The 21,615-nt window shown below is 47.9% G+C and overlaps 1 protein-coding gene across 1 annotated transcript in view; it reads right to left on the bottom strand.

The window, feature by feature from the left end:
* Positions 1 to 21,615, bottom strand: part of SLC43A2 (solute carrier family 43 member 2) — a 33,998-nt gene that overhangs the window by 5,610 nt on the left and 6,773 nt on the right. Inside the window, exons 3-13 of the mRNA XM_084273138.1 lie at positions 18,208 to 18,394; positions 17,171 to 17,226; positions 16,311 to 16,387; positions 9,970 to 10,062; positions 9,019 to 9,152; positions 8,383 to 8,585; positions 7,641 to 7,784; positions 4,045 to 4,183; positions 3,471 to 3,603; positions 2,458 to 2,531; positions 626 to 749 (exon numbers count right to left, since the gene is read on the bottom strand). Of these exons, the coding sequence (XP_084129264.1) occupies positions 626 to 749; positions 2,458 to 2,531; positions 3,471 to 3,603; positions 4,045 to 4,183; positions 7,641 to 7,784; positions 8,383 to 8,585; positions 9,019 to 9,152; positions 9,970 to 10,062; positions 16,311 to 16,387; positions 17,171 to 17,226; positions 18,208 to 18,394 (1,364 nt within the window). The remainder of the gene's footprint in view (positions 1 to 625; positions 750 to 2,457; positions 2,532 to 3,470; positions 3,604 to 4,044; positions 4,184 to 7,640; positions 7,785 to 8,382; positions 8,586 to 9,018; positions 9,153 to 9,969; positions 10,063 to 16,310; positions 16,388 to 17,170; positions 17,227 to 18,207; positions 18,395 to 21,615) is intronic.

Below are 21,615 nucleotides of genomic sequence, written 5' to 3'. Positions count from 1 at the left end.
CCCCTGTGCCCAGAGCACCATGTATATAAGCTAAACACTGCAAGAATTTGTTGCTCTGGATCAGGGCTGCAGGAGTCCTGTTCCACAGAGCAAGCAGGGCTATTTAAACTGCAGTTCTTCTACATCAAGCTGGCCAATTGACGAGCAACAGGCTGCTGGGGTGGGCACGTGTAGCCTAGAGACCAGGAGCCTGCCCAGCACCACCCAAGACAGATTCCCATCAAGACACCACCCTAGGTCTACCCTCAACAGCTACTTGGCTTTCCAGACATTAGCACTGGCAAACTAAGTTTTACTGGTAATTTGAACCGATTGTTTCTGCTGCATTGAGGCCCCCCCCCCAGACTCACTCACTTTTACTTGACAGATTTTGACTCCCCTTCACCTTCACCCTTCCTTCCTTTCCATACATGAGCAGAAGGGTTAATGACCTTCCTTCCCAGGGAATCATTACTCACACAGGGAAGGGTCTCCTGGACAGCACCAAGGTAACAGCAGACTGAAGGACATGTAAAACTGCAGCTTTTTAACCTTGGTCCATGCACAGGAGGTCTTTTGTTTCCGAAGAAATGAGCCAAAAAATCAACTCAGCCACTGAGCTTTCACAATAAATTTAAGAACTTACCCAGAGAGGATCTCCTTCCAAGGGTCCTGTCAATGCCATAAAAAGAGGCTGCTGCAGAAGGGCGAAGAGGGCACTGATCAACGACTGCAACCCTGTCAAGCTGCCAAACTGAGTAGAGGGGTATCTGTCAACAGAGAAAGCAACAGCATTATTATATGTCACCTTGACTGTTCACATCACCCAGATCAGATTACATTCCCAGTTGATTAACACAACAGAGCAGAGTCCCAAGACAGGCAGAATATGAAGAACTTGTCTCTCCTGAACTCCTTCACAGAGTGTTTAGCTATACCCAACGGCTGCATGGTGCTCTCAAGCAGAGTGCAGCCGATGACAAGGCTGGGGCTTTCCTCTCCAGTGTATTCTCATCCTCATCCTGAGCTCTCAAACTTAAGAAACCTCAAATCCAGCACTTGTTTTGCAGCTGGACCCTAGGCAGGTGGAAGTGCTTATACAACAACTACTGCTCCGATTGCAAAGGGAGAAGTGTGTTGATATTTACAAGTTAAAAGCAGGGCCTCTTTATCCAGATGACAACATTTGCAGCTGAGCAATCATTTTCATCCGGTCATAACAATTTGCTCCCTTTAGAAGTGCCTGAAACCTGCACAACAGGTTAGTATGTGTTTTCCATTTTAGAGGACAAGTCTGATCCTATGTCAGACTAAGTACTGCTGGCTGGAAAGCACTGGATATCAGCTACTAAGGGGAAAATAAATTTCAGGAACAATCTAACATCTTTCTCTTTCCCTGACTGAGCAGTGAATAAAAAAAGATCAGGTTAAACTTAAGCTTGGAAAGAAAGAAGTGCATCAACCTTCAAATATTCAAAGAAGTTCCATTCAAAGCAAAAATACCTCAAACTCCAGGAAATTCCAGGGAGTTGCAATGGCCAAACAGGATTAGTTTATAAGCAAGGGACTATGTACAGCAACAGGCATTTACCTTTCCTAATACAAAAATCTTTTGCTTCCAGCTGCTAGGGAAGCAAAAGTTTATGCATTTTTGAATGGTGGGTTTTCTAGTCTGGATTCCCCAGACACTGGGATCAAAAGCCTCTTGACAGATGGAGTTTGTGGAGTGTCCGTCTGTGAAGATACTCAAAACCCCTCTGGACACAGTCCCAAGCAACCTGCTGTAGCTGACCCTGCTTGAGCACAAGGGTTGGACTAAAGTGTTTCAAGAAGTCCCTTCCCACATCAACAATTCTATGATTCTCTGAAAGGTAACAGCTTCTTTCTGTTCCTCTGTCCCACAGCTCAGAACAGAGGGGCAGATCTGTTTTCAAAACAAAAACCATTGCTTAATAAGGAAGACAGCATTTAGATCCAGCTATTGATAAGTTTGATAAGCTGGAAACAGGATGGATGATCTGTCCTGGGAAAGGGAGTGGGCATCAGTAATAGTATCTTGAGCAATTCTTTACCAATGCAATTTCAGAGCCGACCAGTAGCAATGTATTCAATTATGTTAATGTTTTACCTGGAGACATGCACATAGCTACTCATTATGAGACAAAAAACACCCTGAGTTTTTACTCTATAACCTCAGTGTCAATAGCCCAGTCTCACGTGAGGCCCATGTATAGCCCTGCCTGTCTCACTGCAGTAGCTGTGCCAAAGGGTTTAGCTGTTTCTAAACAAGGAAAGCACCAGCTAAGGACTTCAATCCAGCTACTGTCATATCCAGTGGTGACTGAGGAAACAAGTTGCATCATTTTCCCCCTCTGACCATGAAGGCTTCACTTCCTATCTCCCTCTCACCTGGGCAGCTTATCATCCCAATATCAGTTTATCTGTCCAGCCACACACTATAGGTAAGCAGAGACTTACACAGCTGCATAGAGGCCTCCCACAGCTGAGTGGATGAATCCTCTCACAATTGTGTGTAAAATGAAGGAAAGAATCTGCAGAGAGAGAAGCAGAAAAAACGTCAAGTCAGAGACACCACCTCGGTCCTCCAGACCCCAGTGCACACACTTCCCTAAAAGCCCTTCTCCTTTCTGGAGCAGAGGTGGGCTTCAGGAACCCAGAACCAAAACCTGACAGGTCAGCACAACGGAAGAAACCTGTACTCACCTCTACAAGCACTGCTTTGTCAGCAGAGGCTGACGCGCGGTGCCCCCTGAGGTTAACCACACACAAGACCTACCTCCTTCGTAGATGGCACTGCTGCAAGGACATAACCCTAGTGCCCTGTGGCCAGGGTCACAATGCTTTTTTTGTTGTTTGTGGCCAATTTAGTTAATTTTCCACAAGTTACTACAGACAATATGTGAGTATGAGCAAACCTTATCTATTTGCCTACGTCACTGAGGCATGTTTGCAAACAGCATAAAAATCACTGAACTCCTCTGTCAGAAACAGATGGTGCCACAAAACAAATATTTTAACAGGTTTATAATCCCATGGGTACCACTGGGCAAAGCATTTGATGCAGAAATAACCTGCTGTGTATATCGGTGTCGTGCTTGCAGCCAGTTTTCTGACCGTCAGCAGCTTAAGTTGAGCCCAGGTTAGATGCAGAGGCACTGCTGAGAGGATCTCCATAGGAAAGTGTACACAGCTTCTAAGCATGCATAAATTGTGGATCAACTTGGACATTTTAACCCTAACTGCTTCTTTAGGTTCTCTCAGGAGGTGTAAACTGCATGGTATTATGTGTTTTGATTCTAAGACTGGGGCTCCCAAAGCAGAAAGGAAGTCTCCCAGCAGTGCCAGAAAGCCCTCCTGTCACTAACTGGTTCTGCTGACTTGCAGGACTTCCTGGCACTGTTCTGCTTGCCACTTTGTCAGGACCCACACTTCCAGCCCCTCTGGTATGCCCACCCACTTCACCTATTCACCTGCAACGGTAGGTTAGGAATAAGACAGGTGATTCCAAATCCAACCAGCAGGACATTTGTGAATGCAAAGGCATTGGTGGCATTGGTGATTTTCTGGATCTGACGATCACGTTTTTTCTTTTTCTTGTCACTTCTGGAAGGACAGTAAAACCTCGGTTACAACAAGCACTTTCAGCAGCTACTGGAACTCACAGCAAGGTTCTCCACATACCACCTCAACTCTGTCTAAACCAGTTTGGCTAGAGGTCTGCCTAAGGAGGTGTTGGGATCTCCATCAGTGGAAGCTGAGGAACATCAGGGCAATTATTTCAGTGCTGTTACTCTTACTGTTAGGCTAGAAGGGAAGTCTGAACCTTCCCTACTACAATTTACATTTGCTCCTCTTGACTGATCTTAGTGGCCATGGAAGATAGTTTGCTCCTTTCCTCTGCAATTATCAAGTCTTCCTTCAGGCTTTCTTTTTCTATACTGAAGAACCAATATTCTTTTCAGTCTTTCATCACAAAACACATTATGCAGAGCAGAGGGGGGCCTGCTACGTGGCTGCATGTCCCGTGTGGCGCACGCTACGCACTGCTCAGCGTTGCTCTCCTCATTCTCTTCTGAGCCATCATCGCATTCTTTCATTCGCCAGTCCATGATGTACCCAATCACTGGCGCTGTTAGCAAGCACAGCAGCTGTAATACCCCAAAAATGGATGTGTAGAGAGCCACTGCAGGAAGAAAAACAAGAAAAAAAGGATTAAAAAGAGTGGTATAAGAGCAACAGGAAGAAAGAGACAAAAGAAACTGTTCCTCCGCCACTGATCACTCTTGCTGAGATCCCAGACCCCATGTGCTAACAGACAGGGCTGAAGGAGCTGGGACACCAAAGCCCTGCTTCATCATTTAGCCTCTCAAAGATGACGTCAGAGTGGACATACTAGGCACACTTGCTTCAATCATGCCAATCCTGCACTAACGCTGAGCAGCATCACCCCAACAGCAAGTAGAGCCCCAGGAATGGGACCCAGCAACTGCTTGGTGCCAGTGGGGTTTCTTTTGGCTGGGAAAATTCTTACAAGCAACGTATCCTACACAGTCAGTCCTGTCTTAGTCACCTCCTCTCCTGCCTTGCTGAGAGCTCCATCAAGGACAAGCCAAGCAGGAAGGTCAGGACTAACCCATTTTGTGCAGAATAGACAAGCTTAGGGGGCAGGGAGTGGAGATTAGCAGCAAAAAGACCCAGCATCTGAGAGTAATCATTTAAAACCTCAAACTAATGAACATTTCCCATGCGTTAAAGATGAGAGAAGTGTCTACATGGCTTGCTAAGGGAAAGCTGATGCCAGCAGACTTCAACTGACTGCCCCTTCAACAGCTCCCCCAGTCCACAGTGCTTTTTCCACTTCCTCTCTGCAGCCCACATGATGATTTTTGTAGGTATCATGCAAACGGGCTGATGACTCATGATATACCAGAGCTCCAAAATTAGGATGTCATACTGAAACTGCTCGTCTCAGCACAGAGCGCTCACAAGCTGAACCACCAGAAAGAGCTTTCAAGACCTAGCCAAGGCAGTACAGCCACAATATACACCCAAGTCAGCTTGGTAATGGAAAGAAGTTTCCAACAAACCCTTCTCTCCTATACAGTTGCAGCATGTCCCAGAAGGGATGCTTCACTGTGCCCAGGCGTGACACCTGATGATACTTTCCTGGCTCCAGTTGCTGGCAAGGGAATGGAAAGGAACTTCCAGCTCCAAACTCATATTCATGCCCCCATTACCTCTGCAAAGGCAAGCCCTGAAGTGGCCCCACATCCCATCTCATTATAGCAACTGCTGTAGCCAAGAGAGACAGGTGGCATCACCCTTTACAAACACTCCTAGAGCTGATTTGCTGTTGTCTGGTTATTTTTTAATAGAGGGTAAGAACCAAGCCACGCTGTTGATGTTTTACTACTTTATGCTATTCTGAACACTTAATCTTGGGCTCTAAACAGCAAGAGCAGAAGCCAACTTGAAGCCAGGAATAAAATTTATGGGGTCAGCAAGAGAAAAGAAGGAAACACAGTAGTGGCTACAAAACAGGGCCTCCTCCATTTACCTACTGCCTTAACCTTTCCTGGGGAGGAAAGGGGGGAAAGAAAAGAAAAGAGAACAACAGCTAGCAAATACCAGCAGAAATACATGTGGCAGAAATAGAAGCCTAGACAGGGCAAACAGATGAAGGTTGCACACCTGGGCACAAGCCTTGACATCCACTGTTCTACTCATCTTTCCATGAGGAAAGCACCTCATACAGCTGAGTTTTCCAGCCCACTCTGATTCTACCCAAGATCACCAAGTATTACCACATTTGAAGGCAAAGTATCAAATTTCTGAGCAACGTGGCCAAATTTCAAGTTCTGGACACAAGCATACTCTCTCCTGCCTTTCTACAATACATTGACACCGCTACTGAGCCCCTTCAGCTTCTTCCCAGTCTTTTGGGGGTTTTCAGAAGATAAAGTAGCCACAGGCTGACTGCGCTTCCAACCTCCAGATTGCAAAACAGGTCTAGGTCACCATAATCTGCACAGGAAGCAGGATTTAAGGACACTTAACTCCGTGCAACTTAAAGCCTTTACTCCCTATCTGCATTGTTTTTCCCACATCCTTCTCTCCTGTGCTGCTCCCAGGAATATTTACATTTTCTCTGACCATGACGCTCGCAGCATTGACTCAACTTTCTTCTCCCCTTGCCAAGTGCTCCCAAGGGCAGTTGCAGGTGGAAGGAGCTCTCTAAGCAAACCCCATCCAAGTAAGTAATTGCAAGGAGGACGAGGAATCAAAGGGAGCAGCATCCCATCCCCTCCTGATCCACAGAGATTACAATTTCTAGAGAGCCACACACGTTTTGGAACCGCTCTTGCAGCCTGACACTGCTGCGACTACACAACCCCACTGTTTTGCTGATGCCATGGAAACACCAAGACAGCAGCCTGCACTGCGAGCCCAGGCTATGCTTAGGGGGAGGAAGGGGGGGGGGGGGAAATTGTGAAGAAATCTCAAAGATGGCATGGAAAAAACATGCAATATAGCCAAGGGGCACAACCCCTTTTTCAACACGGAGCTTGATCTAAACAGAATTGGCAGCACGTATAGTTAATATTAATTCTAAAATACCAAGGAGGGGAGGGGGAAAAAAAAGGGAAGAGAAATAACTAGAGCAAGCCAAGGTAAAAAGAAAGGGGGAAAAAAATAATCAGTGTGAAAGAGTTACAAGGTAAGGAGCAAACTCAGCTGCCCTGGGAAAGGAAGGCAGCGTGAAGTTTGTCCTTTTTACTGTTTAATGTCTAAACTGGCTCTTGAGCCAGGAGATAAAGAGCCGAATGCTGCAGGCTGTCAAAGGCTCAGGAGACAGAGTAATTCAGAGAATGCCAGGGCACTTGGAGTTTCCTTCCCTCCCCCGAGCTCACTCCTGTTTTCAGAGGAGTGCCTCCTGATTTATCAGCTTCACGCCATCCAGATTTAACAAGTTCAAACTGGATTTTACTACAAAGGACAAAAAAAAAAAAAAAGAGCAGTATGCCTTATTTTGCAATCCTGGGTATTTTCAAAAGCAGAAAACTAGTGCACTCTTTCCTGTTTGCTCCATGTACTGAATCAGAGCTATAAATACAGAGAAGTCCAGCATGGCGAGCGCCCCTGAGCCTCCCCAGCACACACCAAGCTGCACAAAACAGCTATGACTTCACTTCTCCCACCCCCAGTTGCTGGGCTGAGACACCTAGTCCAACCATTAGTCATGGGAGTCAGCTGCTCTGTAGTTTGTGCTTGCTTAGGATAAGGAGAGCAAATACCTGATGAAATAGGTTTTCCATTTAAAAAAAAAATTAGTTATCACAGCCCATCCTGAGAGGCTGCTTTCAACAATCCTTCTGGGGAAGCAACATGGAATAGTATTTAACAGACACTGGGCTAAAATTAGCTTGACATTCAAGTTCCTACCTCGCTGCCCCTCTGCCCTGGGCCCATTCCAGCCCTCCAGTAGACCCTACCAGCAGCTGTCCGCCGCCCTCTGACACCCCTAATTGCCATACACTGTGTATCTGCTGAGTAATCAGGCTCGCTGGCCCCTTTCAAGGTCTAAGTCCAGGTCAGGTACTGGTTCCAAGGAAGCAGATACAAGTCTTCAAGCTACCTACCTTGATCTTCATCTCCAGACAGAAACTCAAGGATGGTATTCATGGCTCCCATGTAGAAGATGAGTCGGAGCTGAGTGACACACATGGTGATCAGGCTGAGCAACAAGATGGGACTGAAGACACTCTTCATGAAGGAGGGGGAAGCTGCAGAAGAAATAAGAAGAGTCTCTGAAGAAGGGAACATACCCTCATAAACATGCACAATTTCAGAAGAGGCTTTGGCCTTTGTGGTAGCAGGTCTTCTAGCTAGTTATTCCAACACTGTGTGCCAGTGGCAGCTCCAAGGAGTTCAGTTTACAACTACTTGGTGCCTTACAGATTTCCCTAATGAACAGCTATGGATGCTTGGAGTCTGGCTACCAGGGAACTGGGGCAAGGGAAACAGGAAGGAAGACTCTCCTAATTCTGGATTAGAGCAAAAATGAACTTCAAACTGATTAAGGAAGGCTTGCTTGTCATGGCAACAGCCTACCTAAGAGACAGCAGAGACCTTCTGCAGCCTTACCAGTTAGCCACGCTGTTGTCCCCACCACTGACAATAATGTATGATGTATTTAGGCAACTATACAAGGACAGGATTCCTTATATAACTGAACTTGTATCCAAATAATGGTGACTGGTATTTGGCCCTGGCAACACATGGATCATGTATTGCTATCTCATAAACAGGTCAGGAGCAGAACTGAGAGGCTGACAGCCTTGTGCAAGCACACACATCCCCAGGGCACTCACGGAACCACACCTGTGTTGCTAGGCTGGCACTTCACTTCTAGGTCCACCGTAGATAGACAGAGCTTGTTGTTCTCTTGCAAGGCTGTCGGCTCCTTGGGGCCCTTCATGGAGCTCCCCACACTGAGACGGCGCCCCACAGTCGTTACTTGCTTGTAAAACTGCTTCCCAGTGATTTTGTGGTCAAAGCCCAGCCAGCTGAACTTTATTTTCACCCTGTTGGGCAGCAAAAAGCATGAGAGCTGCAACACAGGGTGGGAAGTCAGAGGCAGCAAAGTGGCAGGAGTCAGAAAGGCTATGTGTGGATTTAAGGCACTAGTTTCCATCTACAAAGCCACAAATGGTCCAGAGCACAGAGATACTTCCCCTGGGCCAATTTGGCACAGGTCAATATAGAAATATTTATGGCTACTGACAGATCATTTTCCTTTAAGATTCCTCCACTTTGGAAAGTTCTGCTTTCCACAGGTATTCAGCAGTCAAGACATAACACTAGTAGCAGACATAAATCCTCAGCCGAAGAGGGAATGGCAGCAATAAACAACATGCAAGGGAGTTCCCTGTCCACTCCTCTAAATTAGCTGTGTCAGCACTTTCTAGACGACTACGAATGGGATTAGCCCTCAAGGCCAGTCTAGAGGACACTTACGAGTAGTCCATGTCTTCTGGTCCTGGGAAAGGCTCCAGTGGCCAATTGAAGAAACAGTTGAGGAAAACTAGTCCTGCACAGCTTGCCCAGACAAGCAGAATAAGGATGAAGGAGACCCCAAAGTCATATATAACCTGAAAAATCAGAAATTAACAGGTTTTTCAGATCAGAAAGACACTTCAATATTCTTCCAATGAGGTCTGAGAGAAAGCTGTGGGAAGGAACAACATGCCACATTTGAAATGTGTTTAACTCAAGGGGTAACAAAGAACAACACTGTGACATGCAGGCTTGAAAAAGAGATGTGCATATGCACATCTCTAACAGCAGCTAGAGCAACAACAACAGGATGTCCATCTGGAACAGTATGCCAAAGGTTTTCATCTAGGATCTTCTCCTTGGAAAGCCAGCAGGAACTTCCCTGCACACTTGCAACTGCCTTACCTTTCCTGTACCTCCCTTAAGCTAACTCTGCAATGAGCCATCTCCAGTTCAGAACCACTAGCAATTTACCAAGGCATCCATCATGGTCATACCTTCCACCCCTTCAGTGCTGTTTGCTAGCTCTGAACTATGTTCAAAGCCAACGATCGGGGACAGTCACACAGATCAAGTATACACATGTCTGTTTTTAATACACATCTATACTCTTTAGAGCTTAAAAAAACCCAACCTTTCATAAGAAAATCTACAGATTTTCCACTTTGAATCAGCAACTTTACAATTTTACCCTCTATTAGCAAACAGGCCATTTTCTCTTTGTAGTGTTTGTTGTATTCTCAAGGCAGTCACTTGGGAAGTCTTTTTAACAGACAGGAACTGAATCTTGCAACCACACATCTCTAAACAAGGGCTTTAACAAACGGCCCTGCTTTCTTGCCACATTATTGCTAAATGCTGCAAAACTCTAGCACACCACACCAGTCATGAGTCACAACCCCACAGCCTCACCTTGATTCCTGGAAAAGTCACAGCAGAAGAAGCATAGGAGCCAATCATCAGAGCAATGAACGTGGAACGAAGGTCACCAAACATGTTGGGCAGCTGGGGAAAAGAAAACTTGGTTGAAACAGGCTGCTGTCAAGTGAAGGGAAGAAGGAGGAGGCTGTTTTCAAAAGGTATAAAGTTAACAGTAGAGTAAATCTGGCATTTTGTATGAAGACTTCTGGATACCAGAATCTAAAGCAGCTGGTTTTACTGAAGAATGACGTCTCAGGATATTGCCCTAAGCTGCATTGCTGTCACCAGTGTCAAGGAACTTCTACAACCCACGATTTATGCACTTAATGACATTACTACTTTCCAGACTGACAGCATACTTTGCATCAGTTATCTTTATCACAGGAGCGTTTGCTCTGGCCCTTACACTTCCTTTAAGAGTTCCTTACCCCAAGCCTGCAACCACCACCTATTTTCCTCTCCAAAAAAATGTGCCCAAGTTTGCTACCCATCACCCTCTTTTTAGACACACGTTGTGATTCCTGAATAGTCTTTAACACATCTTGCACCTTGAACTGCCAGGTTTGTTTACCATCTTGGGTCTGCATGCAAAGCTTTGCAGTAGACCAGCAAGTTCCTCTTAAAACAAGAGGGAACAGAGCAAATGCAAACTCTGTTGCTTGCAGATTTCCATCTCTAGCTAGGTCCCTGGTGCCTTCTGTGAAAGAAGGCCCTCCATGAAAGGACCTCAAGCTGGTCATTTCTCCATCCACTTGATGTTTCAGATGCCAAAGCATACTAGCTTGGGGCTAGGCACAGGAAGGCAATTACAAGTGCTAGATATCCAAGGCTTTATTGCCCAGCACAGCTATGAAGCTGCTGAACTCCTCTGCAGCCAGCAACAGCACCTCACACTGCTATTCCTGCCACCTACCCCACTTCATTGCCTGGGCTCCTATCAGGTGTGATGGCATTGCTGAGAGCAGACCAGGCTGGTTCTGCAAGGATCTGTTGGGAAAGCAATGCTCTTGGCAGGGCCAGCTAGAAGCAGCTCACAGCAGCCACTTCTGCCACCTCAACAGCAAAAATATCTCCAGGCTGGCTGTTCAGCCCCTGCTCCCACTCAGGGCCCAAAAGCAGAATGGAGTAGGTATAAAGAGCTGTGAGACCTTCCCACTTCAGGGCAAGGAAGAACTCCTTATTTGTCTAAAAAAGAATAAAAAAATACACTAAAACCCCCACAAAACACCTCCAAGAAAGCCCCCACCCAGAACTGAGCAAGTTTCTATCACTGACTACTGATGGCTTGTAAAATGGATATTCCAGGGATAAGCTTTGAAGGGATTGGCTGCAGTGAGCTCAGTTGATACCTCCTGAAGCCGGTCAGCAGGCAGAGACTCTGCTCAGGTACACTCCCACCTCCTTTTTTGGGTCACTTACTCCCCCAAATTCACTTGGGCATCACTCCCAGGTGAGCCTCAGAGCGCCTCAAACCAGGACACAGTGGGTGCCTTCTAGGCCTGCAAGCATAACCAGCATGTTATCTGTTTAAAGATGCTGCTGAACAAAATGATTCAGAGAACATTAAACCGAGCCTGAGCAAGCAAATGCTGTCATCACATTCCCCTTTCAGTGCTGAAAAACAAATCCATCTTTCCCAGGAGTAGCATATAAGGCAAAGCAAATCTGGCTTGTGTCACGGCAGGACCAGCGTGTTTACAACACAAGTATTCCTGTGCAGGAACACTCCAGAGTCCATCTGGCTGTTTATCATCCCCTCTGTCTCACTGCAGAGCTTCCTATGCAGTGCAGCCTCCAGGTCCTCAGCTAACCCCAGGCAGGGAACAGCAGCAGTGATGTACAGAGCCCGATGGGTGAACCCCGAGCAGGCACAGGCAGCGGGGAGGCAGAAAATGCTGCACTCCTCTGCAGCGAGGATCCCCACACCCACCCCCAGGTCCCTGCATGCGGGAGAGCTGCCAACCGGCTGCTTTCAGGAGCTGCAGACAGGAAACAGCAGAGGATCCAAAGGTCTGTTACCAGGCACACATTAAAAAAAAAAAAAACCCTAGAAAAATCTCCTCTTGGAAGCAGTGGCCTAAATACACACCCCAGAAAACAGCATCTGCAGAACACAGTTATCTGCAGGTTGCAAAAAAAAGGCTAGTCACCATCACCAGGCAGAGCATTCATTTAATCTCCAATGCCCCAAACCTAAAATAATCTCCAGAAATTACAACCAGCTGCTCCCACTGGGGAGCTCAGCACAGGGCAAGAGCTCCACAAACACAGCTGCTTCTTGGCTCGGGCTGGTTTTCCCCAGAGATCACAAAAAGCCTTTTTCATACAGCATACAAGCAACTCCCAGGTGGATCCTCCTGCTCTGAGGGCTACTGGAGACAGAGAGCAGCCTGAAAGCAAGCAGCCATATCCAGGAAAACCCAAGTCTGCTTCTGCCTTGACGGGGGCAGAAGTCCTAGAAAGGCTGGAGATTTCCTCAAGTCCAATTTGGCACCAAGCAAGCAATTAGATTAAAAACAATTGGACATAGGAGATTTTAGGTCTTATCCAACCCAAGCAAAGCAGAAACTGCAAACACTGAGCACTTGGGAGGAAAAGAAATCTGAGACTACCTGGAGGGGCAAGAGGGGAGACGAAGGGAAAAGTAGTTCAGACCCAGACAGAAAACCTCTGACTAAGTGCCAGCGCTGGCAATGCCTCCGCAGGTCTCATCTAAAGACCAGCTACTAAAATAACACACAATATTTACTAAGCCATTTTTCATGCTGTCTTCGTAGCAGCAAGCATCAGAAAATAAAAATGAACCACAGAGAGAAAACAACAAGCCACAGAGCAAGTGGGCTCTCTGTTTATCTGCCACCAAAAAGATCCAATCTTCATTCTGATCTTATTCCCACAGGCCAGAAGGGACGACTCCACTAACTCCTGCCCATTCTGACATGGCAGCCCCAATTCTGCAATCCCTACAATGCCAAAAACTCTTATGCCTCCTGTTTAAAGGTCACTAACAGTGTGTTATTAACTTTATGCCCTGTTTGAGAGATACCAACTTACTCTCACCATACTATAACTGGTTTTTCGTAGAGTCCTTTATCATCTGGTTAGGATTGCATACCTGTAAAGTAATTTCCTCTTGCAGATTATTTTTTCATCTCCCTATAGTAAGTTTAAGACCTTTGATCATTTTTATAACGTTTTCAGCTTTTTCCAGGACATGTTCCATACACAAAAAGACTCCAGTGTAGTATTACCAAACCCAGTTCCCTCTCCTCTTGCAAGGACCATTTGAAAGAACAACAGAAAGAGCCAAGGGACTGAGAACTAGGCTACTGGAGAAGGGTATTTCTGTTCAAGCTAAACTTTGTTTTCCATATCAGTGGTATATTTGGAAGTTACACAGACACTAAAAGTATGTTCTTCAGGGAAGCCTCAGACTGCCTGCTTCACCCAAAGCACCTGGAAATTCCCTTTCTTCAAACAAAAAATATCAGAGCCCTAAATTTCCCTGATTTTTCCAAGCAGAGAAGATTCCCTACTCAGAGATACTCCCCTGCTCCGATTAAAGGGTGCTGTTTGTAGCAGAAAATAGGAGCAAAGCAGCTGTAATTCTTTGAAAGGAAAACAGGACAGAAAACAATCTATAAAAGGCTCTTTGTGGTAATTTATCACACATGTTTATTTCTTAGCATGAAATAGCTTCAGAGCAGAACCAGTGCCAGATTCCTATGTTGCTGTCAGAGCCACCAACACGGATCTGTTTCCATTTCCAATCTTCACTTATATTGGCTAAGACTAAGTCACGAGGCAGAAATCTCCCCCTCTGCATTTTAACAACAGGCACAGCCTGACCTTGTTCCCAAAACTGGGAACAGCACCGCTCGCTCCCCCCTCCTCCCCAAGCCACAACGCAAGGCACCCAGGAACGACAGCTTGCTTTGGCTCTGCAGCTTGCCATGTGCTTACACGATGCCCTGGGGACTTGTTACTGAAAAAGGCTTTAAAACCTAAGAGGCAAAGCTTCATGGAGTATTGTCCCAGGCTGTAATCCTCAGAGATCCTACATATCCCTTGCACAGGCACCAAGAATCCCCATTCCCTGGGGGAATCACACTGTGCCCCCACACACACACAGGTGTCCCGAGAGGTTTCAACACCCCATGAAGCCGCAGCACCCAAGGAGCATCCCACCCCCCACACACTGAGGGGCTCCTTTCACGCCCACCCTGCTATGAAGCAACAACTGGAACCCGCCGGGCCTGGCAGAGGACCAGCTCATGCACCAGTGGGTTTGACCCATTTCCTGGAGCACTTCAGGTCACTTGCAGCTGGCAGGAGAAGGAAGTCACTCCGCTCTGACTTGTGCGCGCACGTGCGCGCTCGGCAGCCAGTGCCTGGGTCAGGAGGAACAAGCTTACTTGGCACCAGCACTTGATTAGCGCTCGTCACCTCTGTGTAATGAGTGTCCTTAAAAAAACAAGGTCTTCAAGTGTCCCTCTCCAGCGCTCACTCCAGCCTCTCTGGGGCACAAGGCAGAGCGCAGCATGTGCGGACCACCCTGCCCAGAGACTGCAAGCCACAGACCCACCATCCCCAGGGCCCTCCCTTGCCACGTTCCCCTGTCTCCACAGACCACAGGTGGAAGGCACCCCAAGAGATCAACCACACCACACAACTGTGAGCACCCCAGTGTGCAGGAGGAACCGGGCAGGGGGTGAAACTGGAAGCTGCCAGTGAGCAAAATAACACCTGCTTTTTCACCATCACCACTGCTCTCAGGTTGGACTCTTTAAATCACATTCATGTGCATCAGGTATTGAAATGTGGAAGCACGAGCCTGGATTTGAGAAGTCAGGCCTGAAGCCACCTTGGCTCTTCACGAAAGGCCCTGCTGTCTGGAGGGTGTGTGCTCCACTCAAGGTCTCCCTGTGCGAACCCAGCATTGCTACCCAGTTCAGAGCTCTTCAAGGCTTAGATCTCTTCTTGGAAGACTTGACCTTTTTCCTGCCACTGTATTACTTTAGTGCTGCGGAACTGGCTCACTAATGAGGGTGCTAACAAGTGGCTTTGTTTATGTCTCCTGGCACTAAAAGCCACAGCACTTCCAATATATTTCTTCCCTACCCTCCTATCATCACCGATGGCTCTAAAATAATCTCTGACCCCATAATAACCACCCAGAGAGGACCAATGCTGGGAGCTGTGGGATGGGAATCCCAACCCACCCACCCCAGCAGTACTGATGTGCTCCTCTCTCCCTTGCTTTTGTTTGAAGCGTGGCAGGATGACATTTGCCCCTTAGTTCTTTGGGACCATGGCCAAATCTTCCAGTGGAGGAACACTGAGTATGAAGGAGAGGCCGACATCTGCACAGAGTTTTGAAAGCTTTGAGTATATGAAAGGAACAGCAACACCACAGTACACAGAGTGATCTGTAAACCCAGCCGCTGCCAAATTTAGGTCTCAGGAGTCTCAGCCAGTGTCTGAGCCTTGTTAAATTAGAGGTAACAGTCACAGAAAGTATTACTTCAGCTGCAAGTTCAAAGTAACGCAGTCCAAATCAGGAAGTTTTCAGCCACAGCTCAAGGAAAACATCAGTGCTTCCCAGACTGTTTTCTGAGAGACTTTCCACCCAGCCCTGTTTCAGTCACACTGACAAGGATCAGGGTAATGAGGTAGAAAATGAAGCAGCTACTTGGAGGACAATACTGCTTCTGTTTGCAGGCAATAGCCACCCCAAAACGTAGAGATCCAGCTGACAGTTGTTGACCAGTGCTTGCAATACAATCCACAGACTAAACAGACCTAAGCAGGCTGTGCAGATGGAGCTGGGTGCATCCAACAACGCAGCATTTCTAAGGAAACCTGGAAGGGACTCTCACCATTCCAAGAACAGAAGCTTTTGTGCTCAAGAACAACTGTTTTTCTGGAGTGAGACACAAGCTGCGCTTGCAGAGCGCTGGTCATACCCAACTACAAGGGTCTGTGCCCTGCTGATTCTTCTTGCCATGTGTCAATGCTAAATCCAGTGCAAACACACCTCCAGCCTCTGCCAAATAGCTGAGCACTGCGTGTACAGGCATATGACAATCTGAGCTCTAGACAAAAATACTCCCTTTCCCTTGCCACCTTCACCTGAGATGCAAGGGGCAGGTTAAAAAAAAAAAAGACTAGGGGGGAAAAAAAGCCTTGGAATGACCACTTACCCTTTATACCACACAAAGATGTGCATTATTCAAGTCACAGGCAAAAGATGAACTTTGTTCTTTCCTCCCAGCCCAGCTCACAGACATGGCAGGGAGCAAAACAGAGTCAGATAATAACTCTTCACTTACCGTAAGTGATGTGAAGGTCATGCACATCCCACCAAAGCCATTCAGAGCCAGTGCAATGAATATCAGCACAGACAGAGCTGCAACAAGAAAATAATAATTTAAAAAAAGCCCTTAGGTTTTACTGGGGTGAAGAGGGAAAGAAGACAGAGCCCCCAGGGCTTTGGTCCCAACACTAAAAACCTCAGTGAATCCACACCCTCAGGATGCACCACGCTGTTCCTGACCCAGCACCCACCACCCCAGCCACACAGAGGGGGAGGGCCAGGGCTCTCCTCCAAGACAGAGTTCAGGATGGGATCATCTCTCTCTCTCTCCAAGGATGGAAGGGTTTCTTTTCTCTAATGAACAGACTTGCTGATGCAGCTTGTCTGAACGAGTCTTAAAAGCAAGATTCACTTGAAAGAACTGGATCCAAAGTGTCATTTCACTATCTGGTCTTGAGGAGCAAGCTCCATCTATCCCTGGTGAGGAAAGCCAACCACACATCATGAGCTATTACCTATTTCCCAACCCCAGAAGAGCCAGTAATGTATTTGGAATTGCTCCTTTACAGGACCTGGCCCTGCCCAAACACAAAGCTGAGACCAGACCTGGCTATCCCAGACCCTTGGCCCTTGCCATACTCTCTGTTTAGAGTTGTGAAACCCCAGCCTCCCACTCCCCACAAGCTACTCGGCTCCCATAGGCCAGCAGATGCTTGGCTTGTGTCCTCAGCAAAACCCCAGTATAGCACTGGAGGAGTGACAGTCTGGAGGCATGATGTAGGACACAGTCCCATGCACGTTGCTCTCTGCTTCCCCCAAAAACCCAATCCAGAGCCCCAAAACCCTCCCAGCTCAGCAGAGAAAATGCCCACTTACAGTCTGGGTTACTGGCACCATATGCAATCATCACACAGGACACAGCAAAGCAGGCACTGAAAGGGAACCAAAACCATGAGCTTCTTAGCCAGCCTCACGCACAGTAAGTTACATATGCTTCTACCTCCCCACTATCTCATTAAGCAAGCACAATATTTTCTGTAAGAGAGGGGGAAGATAACAATTTTGAAAGCAAAACCCAGGGAAAGACCCAAATATTACAGACAAGCCTTGCACAAGGGCTGAGGGAGTGACCTTTCCTCCCAGTACTGATGCAGCTCTGGCTGGACCCAGTTCCCCGCTGGTTTTCCAGCAGAGCTTTGCCAGCCCTCACCTCAAGGTGACAGAAGACAGCAGCAGCCTTCATCCTGAGACCCAGCTGTGGCCACAGTGCTCACAGCTCTACCTGCTCCTCTGTAGCAGGGTCTGAGCCTTGCCCTGGTTTTCCTCACTCTGCCCACGGGCCAGGTTGGTTTCTGGTACAGTTCAGCCCATGAAAATTCCACAGTACTGTGTCCAAGAAGTCACTAATCCCTACGTGCCAAGGTGGATGCAGCTGAAGACCTTGCTATTTGAGGCAGAAAGCAACATGCAACAGAAAAGGGTCCTCAAAAAGGCAAGCAGGGCATGTTTATCCCCCAGTTAACTCTCCGGCTTGCAAGCGATGATGTAACATCTTGGTTTTGTGCCTCTCAGGCCATTGCTCGGAGCTCAAGGAAAAAGCTACCCTCTGTGACTCACAAATGACTCTGCTCTGCCTCCAGGCTCCATCTGGCCAGCAGCAGAGAGCAACACTGGAGAGCAAAGTGTGGACCTGGAGTCCCTTCCCGTACAGAGCAATTCACTGCACTGGCTGAAGTCACCCTGGAGCTGCTGCAGTGCTGCCTGCACGGCCAGCAGCTCCCAGTCCTGTTCCTCCTACAGTTCCCAATGCTGCAGGGACCCAGAGACAGGGGCAGCACCCAAACAGCACCCACCTGCCCCAGGCAATGTGTGAATTCAGCCCTCAGCTCACCCAGGGAGCCTGGGATACCAACCTGCCAAGGAGCCGCAGCTTGCGAGGGCCGTACTTGTCCATGACGATTCCCAGGGGCAGCGTGATGGCACTGAGCAGGAAGGACCCAATGGTGAAGGCCAAGTTCAGCATTTCATCCTGGGCATTGCAGGAAGGCCATTTGTTCTCCAAAGCTGTGCTGTTTTCTGCAGGGCTGCTGGTGGTGTTTTCTACACAGGACAATAGAGGACCATCACAGCAGCGTGTTAGGATGGGGATCACAGAATCACAGGGCTGGAAAAAGACCTTTAAGGTCATCAAGTCCAACCTTTCCCATCCTATGCTAAACCATATACCTAAGTACCTGATCTACCCTTTCTTTAAACACATCCAGGGATGGTGACTCAACCACCTCCCTGGGCAATACCCCTGGGGATGCAGCATTGCAGAACAGAGGGAAGAGAAAAGCCCTGCACACAGGGTGCCCCAGCACACCAGGAATACACCCCCCACACCACATTTCGTATTCTAATCAGTGGGAAAGGGAGAAGGGAAAGCACAGCAGCAGAAGGACAAAGGAAACCCAGTGAGCTTGTCTGGGAGCAGGAAGAGACAAGCATCCCAAGCAGCAGCAGGATAACAACTAAAGGAGAGATTTAAGGACAGAAATTCATTCATTTATAAAAACAGCTACACAGCAAGGCCCTGGCAATTCCAGGGGACCAAGCCCAGCAAAACCTGAAGGAACTAATGCAAAAATAAGGTCCTCCTAATCCACGACTGGCATGTGCTCACAGATTTTTGTCCCTAACCAAACTGGAAGCAATAACTGCAGCCAAATCAGTTATTTTGGGTATCAAGCACTGGGCTGACAAGGCCTGGCACAGAGCAACAGCCTGCTCCAACAACAAGCTTCCTATCCTCGCTGCAGGCAGCAGGATGAGGGATGGCTTTGCAGCAGCCATCCTGCTTCCCCACTGCCCCGGCTCTGAAAAATCCTTCCTGGATTTAACTACCCTGTTCCCAGGAGGGCTGGCAGCTCACCTGCCTTCTCCATTTATTAAGGGACTGATGCAGTCTTTACCTTCTGCCCCATAATTAGCATTCCCTATTATTTCCAAGTGTGTTCAGGCCATGCAGATTAATTCTATCGCCAGCTCTTGCTTCCTGCCTGTACCTGAGGAACCCCACATGCAAACTCCCACGCTGAACACAACCCACCTTGGGTAACAAACAGGCCAGTTTTAAAAAAGAAAAATAAGGAAGAAAGAAGTTCCCTTTTCTCTGCAGGAGTTTTACTACCTCACATCAACTCTGGTCCTGTTACAAGCCTGTCCCAAGGTAGCTTCCAGCTCCTCAAGCCAGCACGCGTGCCTTTAGACCTTCATTAACCCAGAGCTTTACTGCACTCCACCTCTCCTTCTCCCAGCACTTATCTGACTTAGAAGTAACCTTTGCTAGTATGACAAAGCACTTGCTTTCTTACTGCTGCTGCAAGACAGTGACATAAAACACTCTCCTCCATATTTAATAATTGATCTGACGAAGTTCAATATTCAAGGGGGAACAGGCAGGAGGCTCCTACGTCACCACCCACATGAAGCCAGTTAGGGAATGAGCAGGAATGTCTCACATACAAGAGACTCCACATCTGCTGCTTGGGTCAGCTCATGGAGAACCCCTCAGCTGCTCTCTCACCCCACCCCCATGTCTCTGGGGATCACACAGCCCTGCCTCGCAGCTCCTTCCCTTCCGCCCAACCCTCAGCACCAGTACAGTTACTGGTTTCACCCCGACTCTCCCAGCTGGCTAAAACAACCCTGCCAGCTTTGTGTCCTTTGCAAACAAATCATGCTCCACCTTCCAGACATCAGGTATTAGCAGGAATTCAGATGCTGATATCTGAAGCTTAGAGCTGCCTGCAAACCTTCCTCTGTTCCCTCCCAGCACTCCAGGGAAGACACATGGCATTCCTCTCACCAACTCCTGTGCTAAGATGGTCTCAAACCACCTCTGGCAGTGACAACTGTTTGTCCCTTCCCGTTGCCATGTGCTCCTGATTGATAACCTGATCTGCCCCTTCTCTTGCCCTGCTAGTCCCGGATAACCAGAGTAAGCAACAGAGATATCCCCAAAAGGCCATGTGTCCCACCAGCATCCCTTCTGCCAGGAGGACAGCACTCCAGCCTGATGCTCCCAAGTCACATCCTTAGAAATCAGTCCTGGACAGACTTGGGAGGCTCTCTGCAGTTTCCACAGCTCACCTCAATCTTTCATCCATCTGCCCCTCACAATCTCCCCTTGCCATGTCCCAGGATCTTAAACACTGACTTCTTACAGTATCTCCACGAGGCAGGCACACAGCTTCACCCACAGCACCAAGGCTTCTTGGGCTCCCCACAAAGATAAATACATAGAAACAGATGTGGGTGAGAGGTTAAACTTTGGAAAACAAGGAGGGGGAAATAGGGACAAAGTAGTAGTGGTTTCCCTGTGTCAGCACACTGCAGAGACAGCTCAGCTGTGGAAAAGAAGAAGGGTGGAGGGACATGGACAGTGCAGTGACCTTAAAACTTCTGGCTGCACATGTCAGAAGCCTGTCAGCCCTCCCCACAAAGATCACAAAAGAAAAATATCTCACTGGAATTCATCTACTCCAGCTTTAAATGTATCGACCTGTACAGTTCCAACAGGACCCCAAGGAGCTCCCACAACACTTGCTAACAGACCCTCTGATAGCAACACAGCATGGGCAGCAGCACTGGGGAGGTGAAGAGGACACCACTGAGAAGAAGCAAGGAAACCTAGCCCTCTCTGAAGGCTTGCTGCAGCCAGGAAGGCTGGGCACAGGGCACTAAGCTTCAGTCCCTGCTTGTACCAACCACCTTGATTACAGCTGCTCATCACCAGCTCCAAGGAAGGGCCAGGCAACGGCACTACATGGAAATACAACTTGTTGGTGAAAATAGAAGCAGCCCCTGAGCAACAAGAGAAGATGCACTGAGGCGTAATGGAAATTATTCAAGCAGCCCTCTGCACTGTGCCATCTTCTGATCCTTTGAGCCACCTCCATAAACAGGACATTTTGGAGGGGCTGCAGGTACGTGCAGCATGCACAAGGTCCAGCCAAGAGCTGTCTCGCTGAGGAGCGCAGATCCACGTGCTCGCAGGTCATCAGGACCAGAGAGCAAGTGGCAGCAGATGACATGCAGCTAGGAGGAGATTAATGGCCAGAGAACCTGCCTAACGACTCACCCACCTAACTACTCACCTACCTAATTCACCTGGCTACAGCAAACAGCAGTTTCCCCACAATCACAGCTCAGATCCTGCTCCAGATCAGCACACACCACACTGCTGGGGGAAAAAAAATATCTCCTACGTGCCTGGCTCCATCTGCAACAGCACTTTGGGGAAGGGCTGTCTTGGAGCCAGCAGCAAGTGCCCTCCC

This window comes from Gallinula chloropus, assembly GCF_964237585.1.
Source record: "Gallinula chloropus genome assembly, chromosome: 19".
Lineage (NCBI taxonomy): Eukaryota > Metazoa > Chordata > Aves > Gruiformes > Rallidae > Gallinula > Gallinula chloropus.
This window is presented reverse-complemented; position numbering and strand designations above follow the sequence as displayed.